We start from the raw sequence: 27,632 nt of genomic DNA, 5'->3' as shown, positions 1-27,632 counted from the left end.
CCTATTCCTCAGAACAAGAGGTGAAACATCTGAAGGTTGTGAGTATATGTGTAGAAGGCCACTGTTATCACTTCCAGGATACATTTCCGAACAAATTGGAGTGCAACTTCAAGCTAGCGCGGATGAAAAAACAATAAAAGCAAGAACGATAAACGACAGATGTGACGAACTTGAAGCTGAAGAACCTTTAACGGCATTAGATGAGAATAAAACTTTTTAACTTTCTTCTAAGCCAGATAGTGTAAATGATGATGTTTTTCGAGCGGTAAATATTCCACGAAAGCAACAACAGAAGTTCAAAGCAAATTAACCGACTTTTTTGGTGCTGTACAGAAAGTAAAACCCGAACTTGTTTTTCAGGAGTACTCGGTTATAGCAAGCAGTTGCTCGTTAAAAACAATATTATACGGTACTTTCACGCGTCATAAGCTAGTTCGACTGTATTTATATTTCAAACACAAATCTTATTTTTCGAAAGATGATATCTTATGTTATGGTATATAATGGTTTCTGGCATTCAAATGTTTTTAAACTAAAAGACAAAGTTGAAAATTCTAGGAAAAAAGTGAAAATATATACGTAAATCTTTACTAATAATAAAGCTGAAAGTCTCTCTGTCTGGATGTTCGGAGGATGTCTGGATGTCTGTGACGCGCATAGCGCCTAGACCGTTCGGCCGATTTTCATGAAATGTGGCACAAAGTTAGTTTGTAGCATGGGGGTGTGCACCTCGAAGCGATTTTTCGAAAATTCGATGTGCTTCTTTTTCTATTCAAATTTTAAGAACAAAATTACCATAAGACGGACGAGTAAATTACGAAATTATCATGACGTGGAACCGTAGCATGGGCACAAGCCAATGGGCGAGATACGAAATTATCATAATGTAGAACCGTAAGACGGGTACAAGCCAATTGGCGAGAAAATTCACCACACACTATTTGTAAATAACCAAAATACCTTTTTATTTTTCTATTACGAGCAAAGCCGTGCGGGTACCACTAGTGTAAAATATGTCACAGCCGTATTGGTTTGAGCATGGTACAAATCCAAGAATCGCAGGTGAGTTTCCTAGGATTTCCGATTCCGTCGATGCGCGAAATTATTTGTGTACCCACTTTTTCGACCACTGCCGGGGTCCTCAATCCGGGCGCCCCCCCCCCCCCCGAAGAACGTGTCCGGCGATAATTTAGCTTGGAATCAGACCGTAAAATGGTCCGATTTGTGTCTACTCACACGATTAACCCAGTTCGTGCAATCGATCCTCTCCGCAAATCTGGAGCGTTTTTCCCGCCCTTTTTTTAGACTCTCTCTCTCTCTAATGAACTAAGTGCTTTTTAATTCGGAAGAGTAAGGAACGGAAATAGAGAATCTGTTTTTGGCGACTGGCGCTCAGATTTAGGTCTCAGTTGACGTTTGGCGGTGGGTGACCTTTGGCCTTAATGAGAGAAGGTTCAGGCACGAAACAATCAAACCTTACATGAAATACACCGCCAGCTCAGTCATTTCCAACCGAGGACTGCAGTTTCGTGCTTATTAGCACTCGTCAGCCCGGCATGGGAGTGACTGAGCTGGAGGTGAAAAGCCTCTTAAGGAAGCCAAGAGTGCCAAACAAACTGGTAGCTAATATAGAATTAGCACTGACCAGACGAGTGACCGAAACAATGGTTCGGTTCAACTCGAATATTGAAGGCAAGGCAGGTATATTCAATAAGTTAAAGCTATATAAATTAAGCTATATAAGTTTTATATATATATATATATATATATATATAAGTTAAACTATAGCCCTGGCTATAGGGCGGTAACTTATTGAATGTACCTGCCTTGCCTTCAATATTCGAGTTGAACCGAACCAATGTTTCGGTCACTCGTCTGGTCAGTGCTAATTATATATTAGCTACCAGTTTGTTTGGCACTCTAGGCTTCCTTAAGAGGTTTTTCCCCTCCAGTTCAGTCACTCCTATGCCGGGCTGATGAGTGCTAATAAGCACGAAACTGCAGTCCTCGGCTGGAATTGATTGAGCTGGCGGTGTATTTCATGTGTTTCTGCCTTTGTCCTGGCTAGTGGGCGGTAACTTATTGAATCAAATCTTGTTTTTGCAGAAATTTGTTTTTGTAGTCATTTCGTCGACTTTGGTGATTGCAATGTAGTACTGAATTGCTGGTGTACCGAATATCGGTATTTTGGGTTATTTTTCAATTCCGTAAATTCCGGTATTTTCGGCATTTGCTGCTATCAATAATTATTTTTCAGTTAAAATATTTCTAATTTAACTTACTGTTAATTCGAACTTAATTAACTTATTGTTAATTCGAACTTATTTAACTTATTGTTAATTAGAACTAATTTAACTTATTGTTTAATTTAGAGTTGAATGGCATCTTGTTATTATTAATGCTTATTTTTCTCATTACTGAGACAGTAAACTAATTATTTGACGCAGAAGTTTGGCCGCATGCAGCACACCGAATCCTCCAAATGTAATCCGAAGTTCCACGCTTAATATGTGTAAAATGCACACAGAATACGTGTCATTTACATCAAAATTTAATCTCTCAAAAAATAGGAAGAATGAAACTTAGTTGTTTCCATTGTCCCAAGAGCAGAGTATGCAAGGTCAGGGGCGTGCGCAAGGGGGAAAAGGGACACCTGTTGGGCCGGGCCCGAGCCTGAAGGAGACCCAATATTTTTAAAACTAGGGGTAAACAATATGGAGGGAGGACCTGAAAAGTCTTTTGCGACGGGCCCAAAAATTTCTGCGCACGCTCCTGTGTATAGAAGACGACACTGTGAAAAAAAGTCATTTCTCAAAGTTGAGTGATATCACATTGTCTCTCCAACAGTTCTATACAGGCGGAGTATCTGTTTTAAACACGTTTTACGTATCATGTGGAAAGTAAAGACGAACATTAATTTATGAATTTCACTTTCCTATTTATGTGTAATGTGCTTTTGAGGTGTTTCCGTGTGCCTCATAAATACTTTCCTCTGTGGTAAATGGGAACAACTATTTTTTCATTGATTCTGTTCTTTTGAAAGATTAACTTTTGATGACACGTATGTGTGTATTTTACATACATTCAGCGCATCTTTTCATTTTTTGAATGGCTTTATTTTTTAAATAACTTCAGATTCGACTTGCAGGATTCGGCGGTTGCATGCGACCGACAAGCCACAGATTGAGCATTGTTAGTGCAGACTATAGAGCTTCTTCACCTTTTGAAACGTATTGTGCAGACTGCGACTGTCTTCCTGCGTCAATCTCACGGCGACTACATGATCATAGCATTACCTTTTGAGATATAGCAGTCACAATGAACAAGACAGGACATTCGATTGAATACACCCTTGAAGCAATTGGCGCGAAAATCGAATCAGCACATGTACCCTCTAAGCTCTACCCGTGGACCAATTTTTGCTTCATTCCGTTCATTACTTCTTGAGATATAGCGGTCACAATGAACAAGAAAGGACGTTTGATTGAATCACACCCTTGAAGCAATTGGCGCCAAAATCAAATCAGCACATGTACCCTCTAAGTTCTACCCGTGGACCAATTTTTGCTTCATTCCGCTCATTACTTCTCGAGAGATAGCAGTCACAAGTAACGAAAAGAAACGTTTGGTCGCTCCACCTCCCTCCCCTCCTTTAGATATTCGCACCAAACTCAAACCAGCACCTGTATCTTCTACAGTCTATCTGGGGACTATTTTTTGTTTGATTCCGCCCATTACTTTCTTAGATAAAGCAGTCACGCGTGGTGGAGAAAACGTTCGATTGCTCCACTCCCTTTGGAGGAATCGGTTCCAAAATCTAATGGACCCCAATTCACATAGGGGTGCATAGAGGAACCAAATTTTGTTTAATTTCATGCTGTAGGTTTTGCTCTAAAGCGACCACAGAAAAAAAAATCTAATCTTATATAATGTATGTACCTATGTATGTATCTATGTCCGAGTTTCTTCTCCCGAACGTCAGTGAACTGACCATCAAACCAGGTATCGATGGATTCGTCATTTTCCCGTCTTCATGTTTGGCTATTTAACATAATCCTCCGATAATAATTAGCGGAGATATCAATTAAAAACTATTATTTATGACAATTAGATTTCGACATGAAATCCCTAATTTTCGAAGGCTCCATTCAAATGATTATTCAGTGCTTCATCTCCACTTTCCGTAACAATGCCTTTATTGAAATTTGTAGCGGTGAAGAAAATCATTGAGACGAAAGATCTGTTGCCGTTTTTTTCTCTCGAATATGAAGAAATAAAATTCTGGCTTTTGCTTTAAAGGCTTTTGCTGTAATCGGGGGAATGTAATGTTTCCTTTTTGGTTATTTTTCCGCAATCTGCCTCTAAATAATTTTACTGTTTTTTGAGCAATCACGATTGCTAATTGTTCTCACTTGACCATCCTTGGCGATGTGGTTCCTTTTTCAACTTGAACCAGGGGCCTCTGCAGCACCACCGGCCTCTGCAGGCGCTACTGTCCTCCGGTAGCCGCTTCTCCTGGTCGGTGGTATCCATGTCCTAGACACACGCACGCCCATACACACACACATGCACTCATATACACACACACACATGCCTTTACACACAAACGCACATGCCTATGTGCAAACAGACAGGTTTACACACACACACACACACAAGTCTACACATGTACGGATGCGCACCTACACACATACACACACATAACCACCCACGAGGTGGGACAGGCTTGGGGGGACAGGAGCCGTTTCTAGAAACAATAACTCCATTGAGTAGACTCCTGTCGCAACTCGTGATTGAGAAACATATAATTTGAATTCTAAATTTCAGAATTCAATTTTTTTTTTTTTTTTTGTCTAATCCTGATTGTTGAATACGCGACGCTTGACAGAACTTTTATTCTCGAGGTAGACCGCGCAAAGCCGGGAGCCGCAGCTAGTACATACATACAAACCGATGAACATTTTCCAAAAATGATCAAAAATGGACTCGGTCTCAACACACCTCAAAACAAGCAAATCCGTGTAAATTAGAAAAATTTCATGAATCCAATACTTTCTTCTATAATAGATGCAGAAGAAATTAAAAAGGGGGCAGGGAGATCCCTTAAAATTGACCCCACTCTCCTTCTACTGCACCCTTTGCACTTTATACTAGTTAATAGAAGAAATGACTTTTCGCTGAACCGAAACCACTTCCCTCGTCCCCGTGTGCCACTTCCTCAAACACGTGACAGCGGGAAAGAATCGAACACAATTACTGTTTCTTTTTCCAATCTCTCCGTGCCCGAGAGGCGTCCGGGGTTAAGTGGAACATCGCCTGGCAACGATCGATCTGCCGGACATTCCGCCGGACGGGAGCAGAGGTGAGCCGGACTCCGTTGACCTCGTGTCACGTGGGGCTCCTGCCGTTTTCGCTCCCGTTCCCTCCTAACCCACTTGATTCCGGAGATTTCTCCCGTTTCGAACACAATCGAGTGCTGCTGGTTATTCCGTGCAGAGGTGCCCACAGGGGGGGGGAGGGGGAAGGGGGGGATTATGGCGCAAGTTGCGTTATCAAAATTTTCGGGAGGGGGGGGGGGGGGTTTAAAAGTTATTTATTTATTTATTTAAATTTATTAATGGAAAAAATTTAAATTTATGTATTGATTTATTTTTTATTTAAATTGTTTATTTTATTTATTTTTATTTTATTCTGTTTATATTTTAATTCATTTATTTATTTAGTTTGTGTGTGCCACGTGTATATGTCTTTGGCGTAGCACACAACTTTTCTTTTAAAATAATATGAATAAAAGAAAAAACAAATAAAAAAAAATACATAAAAATATTTAAAAAATAAATTAAATTAAAAAAAACTAAAAAATAAATAAAATTTAAAAAAAATGAATTAAAAAGTAAAAAAGGGAAAGAGGATTGAGAAAACTTTTTTTTGGGGGGGAGGGAATTTGCGCCATTGAATTTGGGGGGGATGGGCACCCCTGATTCAGTGAACCATTGACCTAGAGAATGGGGGAGAGTTATTACCCCCGCTATGAAGAAATAAAATGTACACTAGTACAGCACTAAACATGAAAATTGTTTTTGAAAAAATATAATTTTTACTTGTCTGTCATTATAAAGGGTCAGTAGGGACAAAGAAAAGGGGCCAGTCCACCGTTACGTGCAGTACAATTCCACTCGATAAATTCACCAACATTTTGTTAGAGATCTTCTTTACTAATAATAAAGCTGTAAATCTATGTCTGGATTTCTGGATGTCTGTCACGCGCATAGCGCATAGACCGTTCGTCCGATTTTCATGAAATTTGGCACAAAATGAGTTCGTAGCATAGGTTCGTAGCACATCGAAGCGGTTTTTCGAAAATTCGATTTCATTCTTTTTTTATTCCAATTTTAAGAACATTTTATCGAGCAAAACTATCATGAGATGGACGAATGAATTACCATAATGTGGATGAGCAAATTACCATAACATGCACTAAATTTTCCGGAAAATTTACGGTAATTGTTACTGCCATCCATGTTGCTAGTAACTATTATCGTGAAAATCAAATATTACTGTAAAATTTTACGGTTTCCTCGGTAGACCACAGCAACCAATTGGAATAGGGATCGCTTATTTCTCCGGTATAAATTACCGTAAAAATCAGCGATGCGTCGGCAATGCAATTTTACAGTAACAATTACCAGAAAATCTTCCTGAATTTTTAACAGTGTGGGTGAGCAAATGAACATAGTAAATTATCGGGAAATCCATCATCCATTATTTGTAAATATAGAGGCGAAACAAATGACCTTTTCATTTTCTGCCACGGGCAAAGCCGTGCTGGTACCACCAGTAATACATATTGTAATTAAATAGGGGTAAGCACATTTTTAAATCTTTAGATTTGATACAAAGATTCTTCTGACACAGTATATTTTTTATCAAATACCTTTGTTATTTAAAATTTAATTTATATTTCCAAGCGTTTCGTGCGGGACATCCTAAGTCGACCTCTTGTTGTTTGCTGTATGCATTCCCTCAAATTTTATTATGGACTCGAACGTAAAGGAAGGATATATCATTTGTTGAGTAAACATTGAAAAAAGAAAAAAAAGATGTATATATGGCCATTCCACTGAAAAACGGTACCACACACACACACACACATGACAGTTTTTATCTTCTTTATCTTCTTCTTTACTAATAATAAAGCAGAAAGTCTCTCTGTCCGGAGGATGTCTGTAGGATGTCTGTAGGATGTCTGTAGGATGTCCGTAGGATGTCTGTGACGCGCATAGCGCTTAAACCGTTCGGCCGATTTTCATGAAATTTGGCACAAAGTTAGTATGTAGCATGGGGGTGTGCACCTCGAAGCGATTTTTCGAAAATTCGATGTGGTTCTTTTTTTATTCCAATTTTAAGAAAAAAAGTATCATAAATTACGAAATTATCGTAACGTGGAACCGTAACATGGGCACAAGCCAATTGGCGAGATACGAAATTATCATAACGTGGAACCGTAATGTCGGTACAAGCCAACTGGCGAGAAAATTCACTATACATTATTTGTAAATATACAGGCGAACCAAAAGATCTTTTGATTTTTCTATTGCGGGCGAAGCCGTGCGGGTATTACTAATAATAAAGCTGAAAGTCTCTCTGTCCGGAAGATGTCCTGGATGTCTGTGACGCGCATAGCGCCTAGACCGTTCGGCCGATTTTCATGAAATTTGGCACAAAGTTAGTTTGTAGCATAGGGGTGTGCACCTCGAAGCGATTTTTTGAAAATTCGATGTGATTCTTTTTTTATTCCAATTTTAAGAAAAAACTATCATAAATTACGAAATTATCATAATCTTTACTAATAATAATGCTGAAAGTCTCTCTGTCCGGAGGATGTCTGGATGTCTGTAGGATGTCTGGATGTCTGTGACGCGCATAGCGTCTAGACCGTTCGGCCGATTTTCATGAAATTTGGCACAAAGTTAGTATGTAGCATGGGGGTGTGCACCTCGAAACGATTTTTCGGAAATTCGATGTGGTTCTTTTTCTATTCCAGTTTTAAGAAAAAAAAATCATAAGATGGACGAGTAAATTACGAAATTATCATAACGTGGAACCGTAACATGGGCACAAGTCAATTGGCGAGAAAATTCACTACACATCATTTGTAAATATACAGGCGAACCAAAAGACCTTTTAATTTGCTATTACGGGCGAAGCGGTGCGGGTACCACTAGTTACTAATAATAAAACTGAAAGTCTCTCTGTCCGGAGGATGTCTGGATGTCTGTGACGCGCATAGCGCCTAAACCGTTCGGCCGATTTTCATGAAATTTGGCACAAAGTTAGTTTGTAGCATGGGAGTGTGCACCTCGAAGCGATGTTTCGAAAATTCGATGTGGTTCTTTTTCTATTGTAATTTTAAGAAACTTTTTCCGAGCAAATGATCACAACGTGGAACAGTAAATTACGAAATGATCATAACGTGGAACCGTAAGATGGGTACAAGCCAACTGGCGAGAAAATTCACCATACATTATTTGTAAATATACAGGCGAACCAAAAGGCCTTTAGATTTTTCTATTACGGGCAAAGCCGTGCGGGTATCACTAGTTACTAATAATAAAGCTGAAAGTCTCTCTGTTTGGATGTCCGGAGGATGTCTGGATGTCTGTGACGCGCATAGCGCCTAGACCGTTCGGCCAATTTTCATGAAATTTGGCACAAAGTTAGTTTGTAGCATGGGGGTGTGCTCCTCGAAGCGATTTTTCGAAAATTCGACGTGGTTCTTTTTCTATTCCAATTTTAAGAACAAAACTATCGTAAGATGGACGAGTAAATTACAAAATTATCATAACGTGGAACCGTAAGATGGGTACAAGCCAACTGGCTAGAAAATTCACCACACATTATTTACGAAATTATCATAACGTAGAACCGTAACACGGGCACAAGCCAATTGGCGAGATACGAAATTATCATAACGTGGAATCGTAACATGGGTACAAGCCAACTGGCGAGAAAATTCACCACACATTATTTGTAAATATACAGGCGAACCAAAAGACCTTTTAATTTTTCTATTACGTGCAAAGCCGTGCGGGTACCTCTAGTTTCTAATAATAAAGCTGAAAATGTGTGTCTCTGGATGTCTGTTACGCGCATAACACCTATACCGTTCGACTGGTTTTCATGAAATTCGGCACAGAATGAGTTCGTAGCATAGGGGTGTGCACCTTGAAGCGATGTTTCGAAAATTCGATTTTGTTCTTTTTCTATTCCAATTTTAAGAACATTTGACCGAGCAAATTATCGCAACGTGGACGAACAAATTATCGTAACGTGGAACCGTAATATGGGCAAGCAAATGAATATCGCAAATTGGCTAGAAATTCAACATCCATTATTTGTAAATATACAGGCGAACCAAATGAGCTTTTCATTTTCTACTACGGGCAACGCCATTAGGGTACCGCTAGTATTTCATAAAAAAAAGAAATAATTTTAAAAGTTAATGAGGAAATTTTTTTTCTGAAGAAGTCACACATGTGTTTGTGATTTCCTAAGCAACAAAATTTTGAACCTTACCCTTTTAATTTTTTTTTTTAATGAAATGTATGAAGCGTCACGCGCGAGACAAAATGACCGTTTTCCGTGGAATGGCCCTTTAATAAGGTTTTCTGGTAAGATATACGTTTATAAAGAAGAGCAATATTATGAAAATTCAAAACTTCTATATTTAAGTACATCGTTAAAAACTAGTATGTTGTGGCCATCACGAAACTTTCTTCTATTTTTCCTTTTTTTCTTGATTCCTCCCCATGCTTGACGAGGAAGCAATATTCCCAACAAAAACAAAATGACACATGCAAAAACTTGACGACCATCCCGATGTCTGAATTATTGCAAAAGCAAAGCAAAGAGCGAAAATTGAAAGTTACTTTAAAAGCCTTACTTGAATTAATTACAAATATTTTATTTATTAACAAACATTAGTGGCAACAGTTAAAAATTTTAAATCGTTGAGATAATATTTCCGATCATTTCCATACAATTAAAATCACGAGAAATACGCAGACGACTATCTATTACGATTTATCTTTCTTATTGTTGCATTAATAAAGCTATTTTTATTCGCAAAAAAAATCAACACCTCTTGGAGCGATTGGCGCCAAAATTGAACCAACGCCTGTTAACATATGGATTCACATATATTCCAAATTTCAACCAGAACGTAGCATTACTTCTTGAGATAGGGTGGATAAAACACACTCACAGTGGATAAAAGGAACGGGCGATTGCGCTACCCCCTTGTCAGCTGTTGACGCCAAAATAGAATCATTTCTTATACCCTCTAAGGTCTACTTGTCGAGAAATTTTTATTTGATTCCGTTCATTATTTCTTGTGATACAGCAATCACAATTGACGACAAAAAACGTTCTATAGCTCAACCCCCCTTTGAGCTATTGACAACAAAACTGAATCATGATCTGTACCTGTTTACCTGTTAAGGGCAACATATGAACCAAATTTTATTTCATTCCACCAGTTACTTCTTGGGGCAGTCAAGCAAAACTCAGAAAACGTCCCATTGCTCCAACCCCCTTGGAGGAATTCGCGCCAAAAACCAATGGACACAAGTTCACACAAGGGCACACGTGTACCAAATTTCGTTCGATTTCATGCGGTAGCTTTTGCTGCAGAGCGGCCACAAAAAACTGGTCACACACATTGGTGACACACACACACAGACAGACAGACATTTTCCAAAAATGGTCGAAATGGACTCAGCACACCTCAAAACGTTTGAATCCGTCAAAATTCGAAAATTTGCACGAATCCAATACTTTCTTCTATATATTAAATATAGAAGAAAGTAATAAGGTATTGTGTGGCGAACAAATGATGGGGGCTCTAAATTTGGCCTTTCTCCTTCCATACCAGTGAATAAAATGATCTACTTTGACTTACCCTACAATTGCGAGAAACACACAATTCAAGTTTGAACGTGTCCCAAACATTTCCGAACAATCTATTTTCTCATTGAACTGTGGAAATTCCTATGAATATTCAAGATCAGTTTCCAAAAATTTTAGGGGTGTGGAAAGGTTCTAAATGCTCTTTAAAATGTCACTCCAGTTCAGTGGCGCAACAAAGGGGGTTTTGGGGGTGACCCCCCCCCCTCAGAGGCAATGAGTTTTACATAAATGCAAACTCTAATACAGTGGTTTATGCATATGAAAGTGCTGTTTTGATTTTAAAACAAACATTCAGAAGGTATTTTGGATCAAAAAATATCTCCAAAAGGTATTTTTGATCCAAAAAAACCCCTTCGTGAGATATTTTTAACCCCCGACACACTAAGGAAGGGGTTATAGGTTTGACGTGTCTCTCTCTGTGGTTGCGTTCGACAAACCTCACCGGTCGACCGGTAAGTAACCAGTTACTAACCGCGGCGTTCTATGATCAACCGGTTACCGCAGCGGTTACCATTCTAAGCAGTTGGTTGGTTGATTGGAGCACGTGACCATTAGCTGTCACGTGATTAACTAACCGGTCGCTCCCGGTCGTGCTCGTCGAACGCACTCTGTGTGTATCTGTCTGTGGCACTCTGGCGCCTAAACGGATCGACCGATTTTGAAAAACGTCTTTTTGTGCGAAAGAAGAGTTGATCGAGAGTGTTGTTAGCTAGGTTGCGTCTTCGGATGACCCTAATTAAAGAAAATATTAATTAAAAACCTGTAAAAGGTTTTTCATGATTTTTGCAGTGAAAATATCTTTAAAAACTTTAAAATTTAGTACCCAAATAAAGAGTACTTCTTTCTGCGTCTGATAGAATGTGTTTGGAACTTCCATGTTGTATAGAATTCGAATTATATCGCTTTTTAGAGCAGATTTTAAATACTGCTAAGCCTTTGATCACGCGATTGGTGACCGAATTCATTGTTGGACAACAAGGAAATAAAATGCAATGATTTAAAATTTTCATCTGTTGCCAGTTTCAATTAGTTAACAAACAAACTGCTTGTCATTGAATTTTTAATAGTTGAAGGCTTTTAAAAGGATTTTCAATTTTCCTTCCTGATTCTACATTTGCTACCAAGTCGTTTTTTTTTTTTTTTTTGAGCAATCACGATTGCTTATTGTTCTCACTTGACTGTTTTTGGCGTTCCTATGATTTTATTTTCCCCACCAGCACCCTCTGCAGCACCACCGTTGACCGGCTCCTCACGATGCTGCACCTCTAGCGAAAGCCATCTCCAGTTTGCGTCAATATCCTACACTTACACGCATACATAAACGCACCTACACACATATACATATATACACCTACACACATATACATATATACACCTACACACACATACATACAACTACACACATACACACAGCTACACACAAACACAAACACACACACACCTACACACTCACATACACGCAACTACCCACACACTCATGCCTGCACACAGACACAAAGACACATACCTACACACATACACATACCCCCTACACACACCTACACACATACCCCCTACACACACCTACACACATACCCCCTACACACAAACACACATACCCCCCCCCACGCACAAACACACATACACAAACGCATACACACACAAACACACACACACCTACACACTCACATACACACAACTACCCACACACTCATGCCTGCACACAGACACAAAGACACATGCCTACACACATACACATACCCTACACACACCTACACACATACCCCCTACACACAAACACACATACTCCCACACACAAACACACACGCCTACATATACACACACTCGTGATTGAGAAAAACATAGTTTGAACTCAAGATGACAAAATTTAATTTTTTTTTTTTAATTTTTAACTAAAGACGATCAATGATCACGAAAACCCCTCCAGAAGGTATTTTTCATCAAAAAACCTCCTCCAGGAGTTATTTCTGGGCTGCGCTAGTGCTCCAGTTGTCTGTACTCCTTGCTCTCTGCCCATGTATATTGTAACGGATCCGGTGCGACTTCCACTTTCTTGAAAGGACGACACAGTTCTTGATAAAAACACAGGAGCTTTATTTACACTATGTACAGGAGAAGTCGTTAACAACTGCTAAATGAATCATCAGCAATTAAGCAACACCGTAAACTCAACGTTTACACACGTATCTACTTTCAAATACGAAAACAACACAGCGAAATGCCTCGCTATAAACAGAGCAAAAATCTTCTCAGTTCGAAATATCAATCGAAACTAACTCTTTATCCAGCGTAACGGTTTATATACACACCGAAAGAAATCTCTCAAATATTCCAAACGCTTCTGGAAAATAGTAGACCGCTATCAAATTTTATCAATGAACAAAAAAAAAAAAGAAATAGGGGGATCGTATACTTTAGCCCTATGTTAAGGGGTTGTATATTCATTACGGGAAACTATTTACAGGTTACGTTACTACAATAATTACTATTTACAGGATTTGTAACAATATTTATCTGTCTTGTAACCGTGCTCGCTAATGAGCTTTTCCTTCTAGAGTACCGCATCTTGGGCAAGAAGGGCGAGGGCAGCTTCGCCGAGGTGATGGCTTGCCAGAACATGACGGACGGACAGCTCTACGCCTGCAAGACGCTCAAGAGACACTTCGGAAGGTAAGACACCCCCCCCCCCCATGATGGAATACTCGATTTTCGTTTAATTGACGATTTTCGTTTAGAGCGGGGATGACCGCAGGGACGTTCACGGGGGGGGGGGCATAGAAGAAGGGACGCCTGTTGGCCCGTACCTGTAGGGGGGGGGGCAATAATTTTAAAATAAGGAGTGAAATATATTAAGGGACGTAGGAGTAAACCATATGTAAGGGTACCCGTAAAAGTTATTTGTGGCGGGCCCCAAAATTTCTGTGCATGCCACTGGATGACAAAATTAATATTGTCCGTTTTCCCGCGAAAAGGCACTTGACACCTCCCTCGTCACGTGGTATGCGTCACGTGGTATCCGATGATTCTATTTCGCTGTTTTCGGCAGAAGGTATATTCGGATCATAGCATTTTGTAAAAAAGCAGCAGTTTTTAAACTGTAAGAAAAAACTAAAATGAAAACAGACAACTGAAGCGAGTTTTTGAAGGACACTAAGACTTTTTTTTTTTTTTTTTTTTTTTTTTTGCACATTAAAATGGCCGCCCAAGTTAAGGGGTCTAAGGACCTTTAAACTTCAAAATTTTCGATTTTCTGGAAAAAATATATGTTATGCATAATTTAATTCTGAACAATTTGATACCTTATTTATTACCATACGCCAAAAACTTTTCGAGTTATTGTAAAAATGCCTAAACTTTCCCCGTAGAGATTTATGTTAACAGTAGCTGTTTAAGCCTCTTTTTCTCAGGAGCCGGTTTCTTCGGTTTTCTCGTTTTGCGCGCATGATATCTCAGAAAGTTTTTTATATATATGTCCGTAAAACTTTTAATGTATGTTTATCTGGTTTATATTTATGACCTGAACCTAAATTTATTTATTTTTTTGAAATTATTTATTTATTTTTTTGAAATTTGGTAAGTTAATATCGAAAATTTCCAAAATTTTGGGTAAAAAAATATTTATTTTTAAATATTAACTTTAATTTTTTAGTTGAAATTCAGGTTCAGATCGTTAAAATGTATCAGAAAAATATGCATGAAAAGTTTTACGAAAATATATAAGAAACTTTCTGAGATATCATGCGCGCAAAACGAGAAAACCGAAGAAATCGGCACCTGAGAAAAAGAGGCTTAAACAGCTGCTGTTAACATAAATCTCTACGGGGAAAGTTTACGCATTTTTACAATAACTCGAAAAGTTTTTGGCGTATAGTAATAAATAAGGTATCAAATTGTTCAGAATAAAATTATGCATAACATATATTTTTTCCAGAAAATCGAAAATTCTGAAGATTAAAGGTCTTAAGGATGTTTGGTTGTCTCATTTAAAAGCTCGTGGATTGCTTACCAATAACTCCCGCATAAAATGGAACTCTGCTTTCGAGGAAGCGGGGCGAAGTGCCTTCTCGCGTGAAAAACAGACAATAACTGTGAACTAGTAGATGTCCTCAATCTAGTTCTTCGGAACTCTAGGGTGTCCTGGACATTTGACTGAGGTTCGGGAAGGGACTGTAAAGGCTATATTTTCCAAACTAAAGTTGGCATCGCTCATTTCTTTCAAGTACAAGAGAATTAGATTCTAAGAAACATTCCTACTTCGACAAGCGAAAAAAATGTGTATGATGTCTTTTTTTAAGTAATAAGCTTAAAAACTAGTTTAAAAATTGCCTGATCAAAGCACCGAAATTTCAGTCAAGTTTTAGTTTTTATAAAAGATTGAATTTTGAACGGTGATTTGCTTGTAAAATTAAATTATCCATGAATATTTCATAAATAAAATTGTTCCAAACTTAAAAATACTAAGCATTAAAAAACAACCACAGCCTTTTGGCATTTACCGGAAGTCTTTAAACATCTTGATAACTCGTTAGAATTTTTAAATGTTGTTGCCTTTGTTTACTACTCATAGAATACGAGGCGTGTTTTTAAAGTAAGTTCCGCTTTTATATAAAAAAAGAACGAGTACAGATAGAGCAAAGAAATTAATTGCACAAAAATCTACCACCCTTACGCTATTTTTCGACATTACTCCCGTGATTTTCCAAGCATTTGTCATAGCGTGGTGCAGGTTTTTGTATACCTATTCGGAAAAAGTTACCGCCCGTTTAGTCAACCATGAGGACTCTTACAGGGCTTTGGCTGGGGCGTTTTTGAACATCCTCTGGTCTGCCCTCACCTCGCTCGCAGCATCTTTCATTTGTTTCGGCATCTAAAGTCTTTCCAAGGTGGTCTGTGGCACAACAGCAATAATGAGCTCAGAGAACATGTTATCCCATGGCTGACTACACAGGCGGCAATTTTCTGTGAATAGGTATACAAAAACCTGTACCACGCTATGACAAATGCTTGGAAAATCACGGGAGCAATGTCAAAAAATAGCGTAAGGATGGTAGATTTTTGTGCAATTAATTTCTTTGCTCTATCTGTACTCGTTCTTTTTTTATATCAAAACGGTACTTACTTTAAAAACATACCTCGTATATCAAAGGAAGCAAGTAAAAAGCAACCAAACAGTTGCCTTACCATTTGTTATTAAGATATTTGTTTCGCAAAGCTCTAAAGATATAGGGGCATTCCAAGGTATTTTTGACATTTATGTAGAGTCCGTAACATGACCTTTTTTGCCATAACTTTTTAATTTACTGTTTGATTAGCATATTATTTTATTTTGATCTTTTCCTACCAACACACCAGCTCAAATTAAAATAATTTGCAAATCAAACTGTAAATTAAAAAGTTATGGCAAAAAAAGTCACGTTACGGACTCTACATAAATGTCAAAAATACCTTGGAATGCCCCTATAATAACTAATTCGTAAATCTGAGTAGGGATAAAGCTTTGGTGTCCTGCTCTTTCTGCTATACGGTCAAGACGTTCTAAAGGAAACGATAAGCTTAATAGTGTTCAAAGAACATCAATGGAAAAACAAATAACTTATGAAGATTTAACTTATAAAGATCCATCATAGTTATTGTATCTGTACGTTTAAAGCTAAATAATAAAGTAATAACTTACAAATGCCCAACCCACAAGGAATACCAAACGAGCTGATGTGTGCATCACATGACTTCCTTTTACTCCGATTTAATGTCATTTTCTCATTATTGGCAGTTTTAATGTGATTCAATAGTTTACTCTCTAAATATCACCAACAGTGGCCAAATTGAAACCAGATTAAAAAAAAAAATTTTTTTTAATCGCCAAATTTGTCGCCAAGTTGGCGACAAAACTTGGCGACCAAAAGACTGGTGATATATCGCCAAGTGTCGGCCAAATTATAACACCTTTTGAGTTTGCATCAAAATTAACAATGATTTCCCCCCAAAAAGGGGCAAAAGACCCCCTTTGGAGCATCCGAATGCAACCAAAAAGAAAGGTGCACAACTAGACCCCGCTAGGAGTCTACGTACCAAATTTCAACTTTCTAGGACATTCCGTTCTTGAGTTATGCGACATACATACGCACATACATACGTACATACAGACGTCACGAGAAAACTCGTCGTAATTAACTCGGGGGTCGTCAAAATGGATGTTTCGGGTATCTGTACGTTCCTAGGCACATATCCACGTGTGGTCGGGTTGAAAAAAAAAACAACATTCATTTGGGGGTGAGCAAAATGGAAATGAAGGCCGATTTTTGGGTGAAATTTTTTTCGCGAATACATTACTTCCTTTTTTGTAAAAGGAAGTAAAAAAAGGGGGGGGGGGTAATAAATAAAAAAAGAAATGATAAGATGAGACTTATCTTCCGCTAAAAATAATTAACGATAATGATAAATAAAGAAAATGATTAATAAAAAGAGACACAGTTATTTATGCACTGAAAAAAAGCTAAGTTGCAGAAAATAAAATCATCGATTACGCCGCACTGGGTCACGTGATCACTGCCTGCTGATTATACTAAATTTCCTCTGAAAAAAAAAAATGCTACAAAATACTGCATTTACAAAATAGTATAAAATACTGAGCAGTCTACTGGAACCAAATACAGTTAAAGATAGCAGTACTCTGGCAAGTTATTAACGATTTGTTTTCGTGTTTACATTGTATATGACTGTTAAAATGATTAAGTATGAAAATAAATATCTTTTTGAAGATAAATACATTTAATTATTTATTTCATCTTTCGTTTTACAGAACAGTAATGTCGGCAAACCGGGAGAGTAACCCATTACAGGTATCCCTATTTTAGGGAATTTCTCAGTGAGATGGGGAATTAAATGTTAGTGTCGGTGAAATGGGGGGGGGGGACTGGAAGTGTTAAGTAGTGTTTTCAAAGTCAAAGTTGAGTTGTGAGAAAAAAAAATCAATTTAGTATATATTGGTTCTTTTAGAAAAGAAAAATCAAAAATCATACAATGTGACTGTAAATAGGTTTCTTTGACGGTGAATGTAGCCTTGTAAGGGAAAAAAGAGTTCCTCGCTACGACGTTCATCCTCAGATCAGGGGAGTGTTGTGCAGACATTTAAAGCAATAATAGAACACTAAATCTAAGCAACAAAGTTCCACGAATCTTCGAACTCTCGGCTTTAAGTCAGACCATCTTTTTTTTCTAAACTAAGCGGTCAGCTTGGTTCAAACTAAGCTAAATATCTGAATTCTGGTTCCGAACTGATATCTATAATTCTTCACTTTCAGCCTTTATTTCTAATGTTTACCACAACTTATATGGAGCGTAAGTTCAAATCATGCTATATTTGATGGTAAATAAGAGGAATCAGTAAATCAAATTATATTTATCAGTAGACAAAATAATATGTATACAGAGTGTTCCGTTTTAACCTGCAAGACCTTTATTTTCGCAACCGTTAGTCCTAGGTGTATACTTCCAATTGCAAAAATGTTCAAAATCAGATGCAGAGCTAAGGTAAAGTTTGAAGTAAAAATAAAAATGAGTCGGAAAATAAAAAATTTAACTTTTTATACGGAACCTAGGTCCCCTTACTTATATTTAGAGAAATAATCTCCATTGAAAACTATTAGTGACACAAAAAACTTGACTTTTGTGCGACTAAAACTCAGGGAGATATTCCAGTTCCAAGTTTTAAGGGACCATGCAGAAGATGAGATTGGAACTTTTCGCCCTTTCAGAGGAATGTCAGGCCGTCAAAGTAAGAAAATCAAGGTATTTATATCTTTCACTGCTATTCAAAAATAAATGCAAATGTTATGCCGTAATACGCAAAAAGACTCAAAAAAAACCTCGAACAATTTGAAAAACCACTCTATGCAGACATATAATTTTAAAACCCTTGTTAACCGCTATATTTTCCCCAAAAGGGTGATTGAAAAGTGGTGTAAGTCGCAAAACGCTTCGTTTCATATCTCGGTGAATATTGGTCGTACTAATGTAAAACTTTTTGTGTTAGAATTATTTTTCAATAGAAATTATTTCCCTAAATATAAGTTAGAGGACCTAAGGCCCGTATAAAAATTTAAATTTTATATTGTTTGACTGATTTTTATTTTTGCTTCAAACTTTTAATACCTTAACTCTGCATCTGATTTTGAACATCTTTGCAGTTGAAAGTATACATCTAGGACTAACGGTTGCGAAAATAAAGGTCTTGCAGGTTAAAACGGTACACCCTGTATATTTTTTTTAAAGAACGTTAAACATTTTTTCATTTGTTTAGCTTTGTTATGTAAATTTAATATGATTAACTTAGTACACTGCAATAGAATTTCATAAAATAAAAGTTGTTGTACAGCCATTGAGGACAATTTTGAGGCACCCATTTTTAATATTTTAACCTCCTCACTAATGTTTTAGCAGTTTTATTGAACGTGTTGGTATAAAACGGAAAAAAAACTCATAAAATATGGTATAGCTATCCAAAATTAAGAAAAAACTGTTGTTAAGTTTATTCCATTGCCGTAGCAGTAAATACAAAACAGTCTAAACGTTAAAATATCCCTGAAAAATAGTCTGAACTCTACAACATCATGATATTGCTATCATTTATATTTATAATATTGGTTATAATATTACAACTGACGAAGAGCAACCCTTCAACAACTTCAAAAATAACTTCCAGACAGAATGAGATAGGTACACTACTGCCAGTTTTTTTTTTTCTTAAGTAAAGGATTGGAAAGTTTATTTTATAGTTTTGCCATGAGAGGACAGTACTTCGCAACCCCCTCCTTCCTATATTTTAAGTCAAATAAGCAGCGGCAGAAATTTAACCGGCATGAGTCGAAACTACCCTATGTACTAAACAGTTTCTTCCGAAACTCTTTAATTTAAATTTAAAAAATCCAAATTAATGTAAGTGCCTTACTATATAGATGATTTATTGTTTTTTTTCCCCTCCTTAGCGTGGATCAGGCCCTGGGATTGACCGAGGTCCGGGCACTTCGTCGAATCCGGCCGCACCTGAACGTCATCCAGTTGCACGACATCATCTTGTGAGTGTCCCTCCCACAGCTCCAAGTACTGTAGAAATAACTCTCTATTGCGCCAAAGGGAGGTGAGGGGTTATTTGCACGATGTGGCTGTGAAATGGGCGTGGCAAAACAATGAGCGTACAAGTCATCAGCAAAAAATAAAATACATACAAGAAGGGTTGAAAATAATAGTCTACAAAAAGTTATAAAGGTTTAAGCGATAGGATGGCACAGTAGACAAAAATGAGCGAGTGTTTTGGAAGCGGATGCAATCGGATTTCGAAACGCATAAACGCTGACGCTTTCTACGTCATTCTCGAGCCTTTTCCCCTCCCCATCCGCGAAACGAAGTTCCTTTCTTCTTTCTACCTTAGAAAGAACACGTGAGTCGGCAAAAATCCTGACGGGAAGATCGCGATCGATCGCTTGAAAATGCTCGGCGGCCAGAAAATGAAAAAAAAAAAAAAAAAGCGGAAAATCGAGGATACGCGGAAGATTTTCATCCCTGATTGAGTGGATCATAGTTGCATCGGTTTAACACAGAAAAGTCATAAATAGGTAAGTTGCAACCTATTAAATGTTCATATTTTGACTATTGGATATTGTTAATTGACCCTCAAAACTAAAAAATTCACCGTCGCCGAATTTTAAAACACCGTGATTGATTTTTAATGAATTTTTAAAAATCCACGCGCAAAAGTGCGCTCTTCTGAAACGTCACGAGCCTACGTCACAGGGCGCGAATGGGCAGCCTTCCGCCGAAGATCCCTTGTTTTCGTACGGACATTTTGAGCGCGCTGATATTTTTATTTTTTAGACATTCAATAATCCTTCTGAACGCACTATGGAGGCCGGATTCGTTAAAGTAAAATCTAACTAATCTTCCTCAAGTAACATCAATAATGGTATTCGAATATTTCCGAGAGGATGAGAGGTTTAATGTTCCAGAAACGCGAGGAGTTAAATGCGAGGAGATAAGCCTTTTACGTTTCGTCTTCGAAGTCAAATGCACGTCCTTCGGCTTCTCCCGTACCGGAAGAGCGCATGACGTCACTTCCTATGCCATTTGACGTCACAAGCGCTTGAACTTTAAAAATTAATTTAAAAGAAACTACTTATCGTATCACAAAATTTTTTTTTACCTATGATGTTCATACATGTTACTCTATCATATAAAAATAAAATTGAAAAATCGAAAACTTCCCTATTTTCAATATATCCTCCAACATATTGCAACTTAATTTTTTCCCTCGATTTTACAAAAATAAGGTTATTTGACGTGGAAACGGGGAGGGAAATACCTCAAGCTTTTGATCTTCATAAAACTCATCACAATCTGTAACTGAAATTTCTATTAGAGCGATCTTCGGGCGAGAATCGCAATTTTCTAGTCTCATTAATGATTAAGAGAACATAAGCAATCCAACTCCTAAATATATTATTTCACTAGTAGTACCCGCACGGCTTTGCCCGTAACAGAAAAATCAAAAGGTCTTTTGGTTCGGCTGTACATTTACAAAAAATGTATGGTGAATTTTCTCGCCTATTGGCTTGTGCCCATGCTACGGTTCCACGTTATGATAATTTCGTCATTTACTCGTCCATCTTATGATAGTTTTGTTCTAAAAATTGGAATAGAAAAAGAACCACATCGATTTTTCGAAAAATCGCTTCGAGGTGCACACCCCCGTGCTACAAATTTTTTTTGTGCCAAATTTCATGAAAATCGGCCGAACGGTCTAGGCACTATGCGCGTCACAGAGATCCTGACAGACAGAGAGACTTTCAGCTTTAATATTAGTAACTAGTGGTACCCGCACGGCTTTGCCCGTAATAGAAAAATTAAAAGGTCTTTTGGTTCGCCTGTATATTTACAAATAATGTATGGTGAATTTTCTCGCCAATTGGCTGGTGCCCATGCTACGGTTCCACGTTATGATCATTTCGTCATTTACTCGTCCATCTTATGATAATTTTGTTCTTAAAATTGGAATAGATAAAGAACCACATCGATTTTCCGAAAAGCCGCTTCGAAGTGCACACCCCCATGCTACAAACTAACATTGTGCCGAATTTCATGAAAATCGGCCGAACGGTCTAGGCGCTATGCGCGTCACAGACATCCTGACAAACAGAGATCCAGACAGAGATCCTGACAGACAGAGAGACTTTCAGCTTTATTATTAGTAAAGAAGAAGATAGCACATGAGCTAATTACACAGTTTAAAACTTCTATCAGTCAACTTAACTTCAAGGGTCGTGGTTGGTCAAGGTATCCAACTCGGAACCAGAGCTCTGGGTTCCCATGCCCTGACGAATGCTTGGACCTTGGACCCAGGTACTGTCCAACCACGGATTGTATGGAATTTTCAAACGTCCAGATAAGACGAATCTATCTGAATGAGGGAGAAAAGTAAAAATTTGATGGCGGTATTCCGCTCATTTGAATGAGACTCTGCTTCTGCAAAAGCTGGCATCGCTAAAAAATAATAGATTCGGCCACTTCCGGTTGAAAAACGGATGTTTGTCTTTCCATACAATACGTGGTCAGACAGTACAGGGACCCCCAATGTTCGAGACCGCATACCTTCTTCAAGTTACAGCATCTTTACTAATAATAAAGCTGAAAGTCTCTCTGTCCGGAGGATGTCTGGATGTCTGTAGGATGTTTGTAGGATGTCTGTGACGCGCATAGCGCATAAACCGATCGGCCGATTTTCATGAAATTTGGCACAAAGTTAGTATGTAGCATGGGGGTGTGCACCTCGAAGCTATTTTCTGAAAATTCGATGTGGTTCTTTTTCTATTCCAATTTTAAGAACAAAAATATAAGATGGAAAATTGCGAAATTATCATAACGTGGAACCGTAACATGGGCACAAGCCAATGGGCGAGATACGAAATGATCATAACGTGGAACCGCAACATAGGTACAAGCCAATTGGCGAGAACATTCACCATACATTATTTGTAAATATACAGGCAAACCAAAAGACCTTTTATTTTTTCTATTACGGGCAAAGCCGTGCGGGTAACACTAGTACGGAATAAAACTTGAATTTGTCACTCAAGTTTTGCTAATAACTCTCAAAAGTGCTCATTCCACGACATGAGCTAACTAAACAGTTTAAAAGTTACATCAGCAAACTTTGCTTCAAGGGTAGCCGTTGGTCAAGGTATCGGTATTATATGAGGTTCATTCAATTGAAACCTGGTCAAACTTCACGTTAGACGTTAGAGGGGTCACGTAACTGCGTGTATAGAGGCACCATCTATTGGTCGAAAGACTGACGCATGCGCAGCAATTGATAATTCACAGCGACAATGTGGTCTCACACCGAAGAGAAGGTGGTTGCACAAATTATCTTCCACTACGGAACATGTCCTTGTTTTGGACCACGAGGACCCACTGCTTGTCCAGTTCCTGGAATGGGTACCCACCATCAATCCCCAGTGTTATCAGTCACTGCTCAGTGTTATGACAGAACCTCAGGGACGGATACAAGGGAAGGGCGATGGGGGCGATCGCCCGTCCCTTGAGGGGCTCTCCACCGATAATTTTTCGAAAATGAAGTTCAAAAAACGCAAATTTAGACGAGTGTCATTGATGTTAGGAGAAGAGAGGTTTAAGTTTGGGACCATATCCCGGAACTGTTTCGAAATTAAGATACAGTTCCAAACCTTTGTGTCCAAAATCTTTGTGATCAGTATTTTTAATCAGTATACATGGTAAAAAGTAAGTAATAAAAATCAATCGCCCCTTCCTTGAGAAATTTCTGGATCCGCCCTTGCAGAACCTTAGACGGGTCATTCGGTCATTGAGTCGAAACGGCCAGGCATGTTGTCCAAAAGTGCCCACACACGGCCTATGCGGTGAAGACTACATTGCAACAGTTTCGGTGGGAAACGTTGTAATATCCACAGTATCGTCCGGACCTTGCACCGTGTGACTTTTATGGGTCAGATGTTTTTGGACCTCTGAAACACGTTATTCGCGGACATCTATTCACAACGGACGATGAAGTGTTTGACTGGGTCCAGGCCTGGATCCTGCAGCAGCCTACTAGCTTCTTCAAAGATAGAATCGACCGACTGATGTCGCAAAGGGATAATTGTGCTAACAGTTTTGGCAACTATTTTCGAGTTGATAAAATTGTAACCATTACTTTACACACTTGTGACCGGGTTTCATTTGAATTTCCCTTACATACTCTCTGTCCGTACACCTTACTGATTTTCATAACGATTCCAACGTATTGATAGCGATAACGTGAAACGAAAGTTTTAGAATATCAAGATAACTCTCTCTAGAAAACAGGAGTTTTGAGAGGAATTTTTTTTGAAGACACCGAGGAGTTATTTATTTTAACTTTTTTGCTCACTGACGTTTGTAACATGATGATACGAAATTCATAAGTTTTCTGTCTGTTCCAGCGACAAAAAGTCGGGCCGCCTGTGTTTAGTCTTCGAGCTTATGGACCTCAACATGTACGAATTGCTCAAAGGTAAGCAGTACTTACAAAACTGTCCAACAATCATCATAGCGCACATTTCTAGTACTCATATATACACTGATGGACAAAATTAAGAGATGGAAGGTATTTTAAGATAAGATAAATTTATTAACAAACAAAATACACATACATAACAGTAAGCAAAATTAAAAAGTAAAGTTAAAAAAACTTACAAATTATAAAACATAAATTACAAACTTCATAACAAAACATTATGAAAATCTTGACTATAGTTCAACACGAGTTAGTATTAAATTCAACACTAAAGAGCGCCAAAGGCACTGTCCGCAGTGTTTTTTTAATTGATTTAGTATGGAGTACAAACACAAATATGTATTAACAGAAATATTTACAAATTAATTTTACACAAGTAGTAAAAATTTTACACTGAACAATTATTGGACTGTTTGACTTCAGAAAAAAAACAAAAACACTAACTCGCATTGAAACATTCAATAGTATAAAAATTTCAATACAAAATCCCCCCCCCGGTTGGCAAGTCAGTATATTTTATCAGCTAAAAATTAATTGTTGATAGAATGTCATTATTTTGTATATATTCATTGACTCCTTGTTTATATTTTTTAAAGTTCTTCTCATTCCTAACATCTTCCGTTAGTTCATTAAACAGCCGCGGTGCCAAGTAAAAGAATTGTTTTTTAATAATCGTTTATTTGGTTTTATAACTTTATATTGTTTACCTGAAATTCGAGTATTATATTGTTTCCCGAATATCTTGAGAAATACTGGATGAAAATTAATGAAATGTGGTATGGATATAACTTATAGTATGACAATAATGTGTGCAAAAGAAAACTCAAAGTGCCACTCATTGGCAAGAGTTATTGCCAGCAGTCCAATATGGACTTAACTTCATGACGAAAGATGGCAGTGAAAGTGAGGTTTATATGGCGTGTTAGCGCCTCTAGTATGGTGTGTTAGCGCCTCTAGTATGGTGTGTTAGCGCCTCTAGTATGGTGTGTGGTCACCTCTGACAGATAGGAAGCATGCACAACGAGTATGCATGCTGTTAATAAGAGAGTATAGGAATTCGCGATGAATATCCTCGCACTCTTCCACCAGAGTAGTGTTTAACTCCGGAATGGTTCTGGGTGGTGGTTGGCGTATCACGATAGCCCTCCCAAGAGCTTCCCAAACATGTTCAATGGGATTAAGGATAGTCAGTACCCTGTATAATACCGTCAATGTTAATTTGCACAGGTTCATGTACCTTTTTCTGAAAATCTATTAAAGATACAAGTATGAATTTTTTTCTGTACCTCAAGTAGACTCTGTTCTCTATACTGAAGTAAAATTTTACAGATAGAAAGCTTAGTTTTTTTGTAAAAAATTCTAATGTGTAAGACACTGTATTTGTTTCAAAAAATACCATTTTGCCACATAAAATCAGCTCTATAAAAAAATAATTTTCGAATATGAGAAAAAGTTTACTTCAGTATATGCAGTTAGATGTATGGAATAGGTGGTAAAAATTTTAAAGCCTAACACAATTTAGTTTCTGAGAAAAAGGAACATTTAGTTTAAAAAATACCATTTCGAGATATTGCAATTTAAAGGGGAAAATCATACCTCCTCAAAATAGGTTTTACATTTTTTAAAGCTTATTTTAACTTACTTCTAATATGAGCACGTTCAAGATGTTTGTATCATTAAAAAGGTATTGACATGGAGTTTCAAAATATATAAAAATAAAAAAATCGAATGTTTGAAAGTATTTAGGGTACTGACTCCCCTTAAGGACAGAAGATTTGGCTGGCCAATCCATTCAATGATTCCCTTCGCTTTCAGATACTCCTCAACCAAGACAGCCATATGTGGTAGGGCATTGTGCGTCGACAAAACGAATTCCGGGCCAACAGCACCCTGAAACACATAGGGTTATAGGAGGCACATAGGGTTATAGGAGGCACATAGGGTTATAGGAGGCACATAGGGGGAGGCACATAGGCACATAGGGTTATAGGATCTCTTGCCTGTACCTCTAGGCATTCACGGAACCAGTGTCAATTACAAGGGGCACTGGTTCCGTTATAGGGAGGCACATAGGGTTATAGGAGGCACATAGGGTTGTAGGATCTCTTGCCTGTACCTCTAGGCATTCACGAAACCAGTGTGAATTACAAGGGGCACTGGTTCCGTTATAGGGAGGCACATAGGGTTATAGGAGGCACATAGGCACATAGGGTTATAGGATCTCTTGCCTGTACCTCTAGGCATTCACGAAACCAGTGTCAATTACAAGGGGCACTGGTTCCGTTATAGGGAGGCACATAGGGTTATAGGAGGCACATAGGGGGAGGCACATAGGGAGGCACATAGGGTTGTAGAATCTCTTGCCTGAACCTCTAGGCATTCACGGAACCAGTGTCAATTACAAGGGGCACTGGTTCCGTTATAGGGAGGCACATAGGGTTGTAGAATCTCTTGCCTGAACCTCTAGGCATTCACGGAACCAGTGTCGATTACAAGGAGTGGTGTGCGGGTATCTTGCATGTTCCCTGTCCAAACCAACACTCCTCCACCAGCATAATGATCGCTTTCCATGATGTTACTGGAATGGTATCGGGTCCCAGGTTCCCTCCATATGAATATTCGCCGAGAATCAGGTTGTAGACTGAATCTGGACTCATCTGTGAAAAGAACATTAGCCCATTATTTAGTGTCTAGTGTTGGTGCTGTCTGCACCATTGTACACGCTCTCTTTTGTGGGAAGGAGTGAGTGGGATGCAATTGACGGGCCTTCTGGCATAAAACTCTCTTTCACCAAGCCTCCTGGCAGCTGTTTTCCTTGAAACTAATGTTCCTGTGGCAGCAGCAAGGTCCCTAGACAGTTGCGGTACTGTTGACGTCCTTAAGCGCTGGGCTGTAAGTAACAAATACTGGTCTTTATTGGGGGTTATTACTGTCGGAAGACCTTGTCCTACTGTTTTTAAACTGACTCCACAAAGTCGAAACGACGCTAGGAGTTACACCCAATTTTCTAGCAACCTCGGCTTAGGACTTTCCTGCCTCAAATCTACCCATAATTCTCCACCTCAAACCTTCGTCTAAACGTTGATGTTAACTCATTTTACCT

General features: G+C 38.3%; 1 protein-coding gene across 1 annotated transcript in view; it reads left to right on the top strand.

Moving 5' to 3' along the window:
• Positions 1–13,555: 13,555 nt before the first annotated feature.
• The window catches only part of LOC129226181 (MAPK/MAK/MRK overlapping kinase-like), a 38,119-nt gene continuing 24,042 nt past the window's right edge, over positions 13,556–27,632 (top strand). Inside the window, exons 1-3 of the mRNA XM_054860781.1 lie at positions 13,556–13,638; positions 19,953–20,042; positions 24,456–24,526. Coding sequence (XP_054716756.1) covers positions 13,571–13,638; positions 19,953–20,042; positions 24,456–24,526 — 229 coding nt within the window. The 5' untranslated portion in view covers positions 13,556–13,570. The remainder of the gene's footprint in view (positions 13,639–19,952; positions 20,043–24,455; positions 24,527–27,632) is intronic.

The sequence above is a fragment of the Uloborus diversus genome, chromosome 7, assembly GCF_026930045.1.
Source record: "Uloborus diversus isolate 005 chromosome 7, Udiv.v.3.1, whole genome shotgun sequence".
NCBI lineage: Eukaryota > Metazoa > Arthropoda > Arachnida > Araneae > Uloboridae > Uloborus > Uloborus diversus.
Note: the sequence above shows the minus strand (reverse complement) of the source record. Positions and strands in the feature narration are given on the sequence as shown.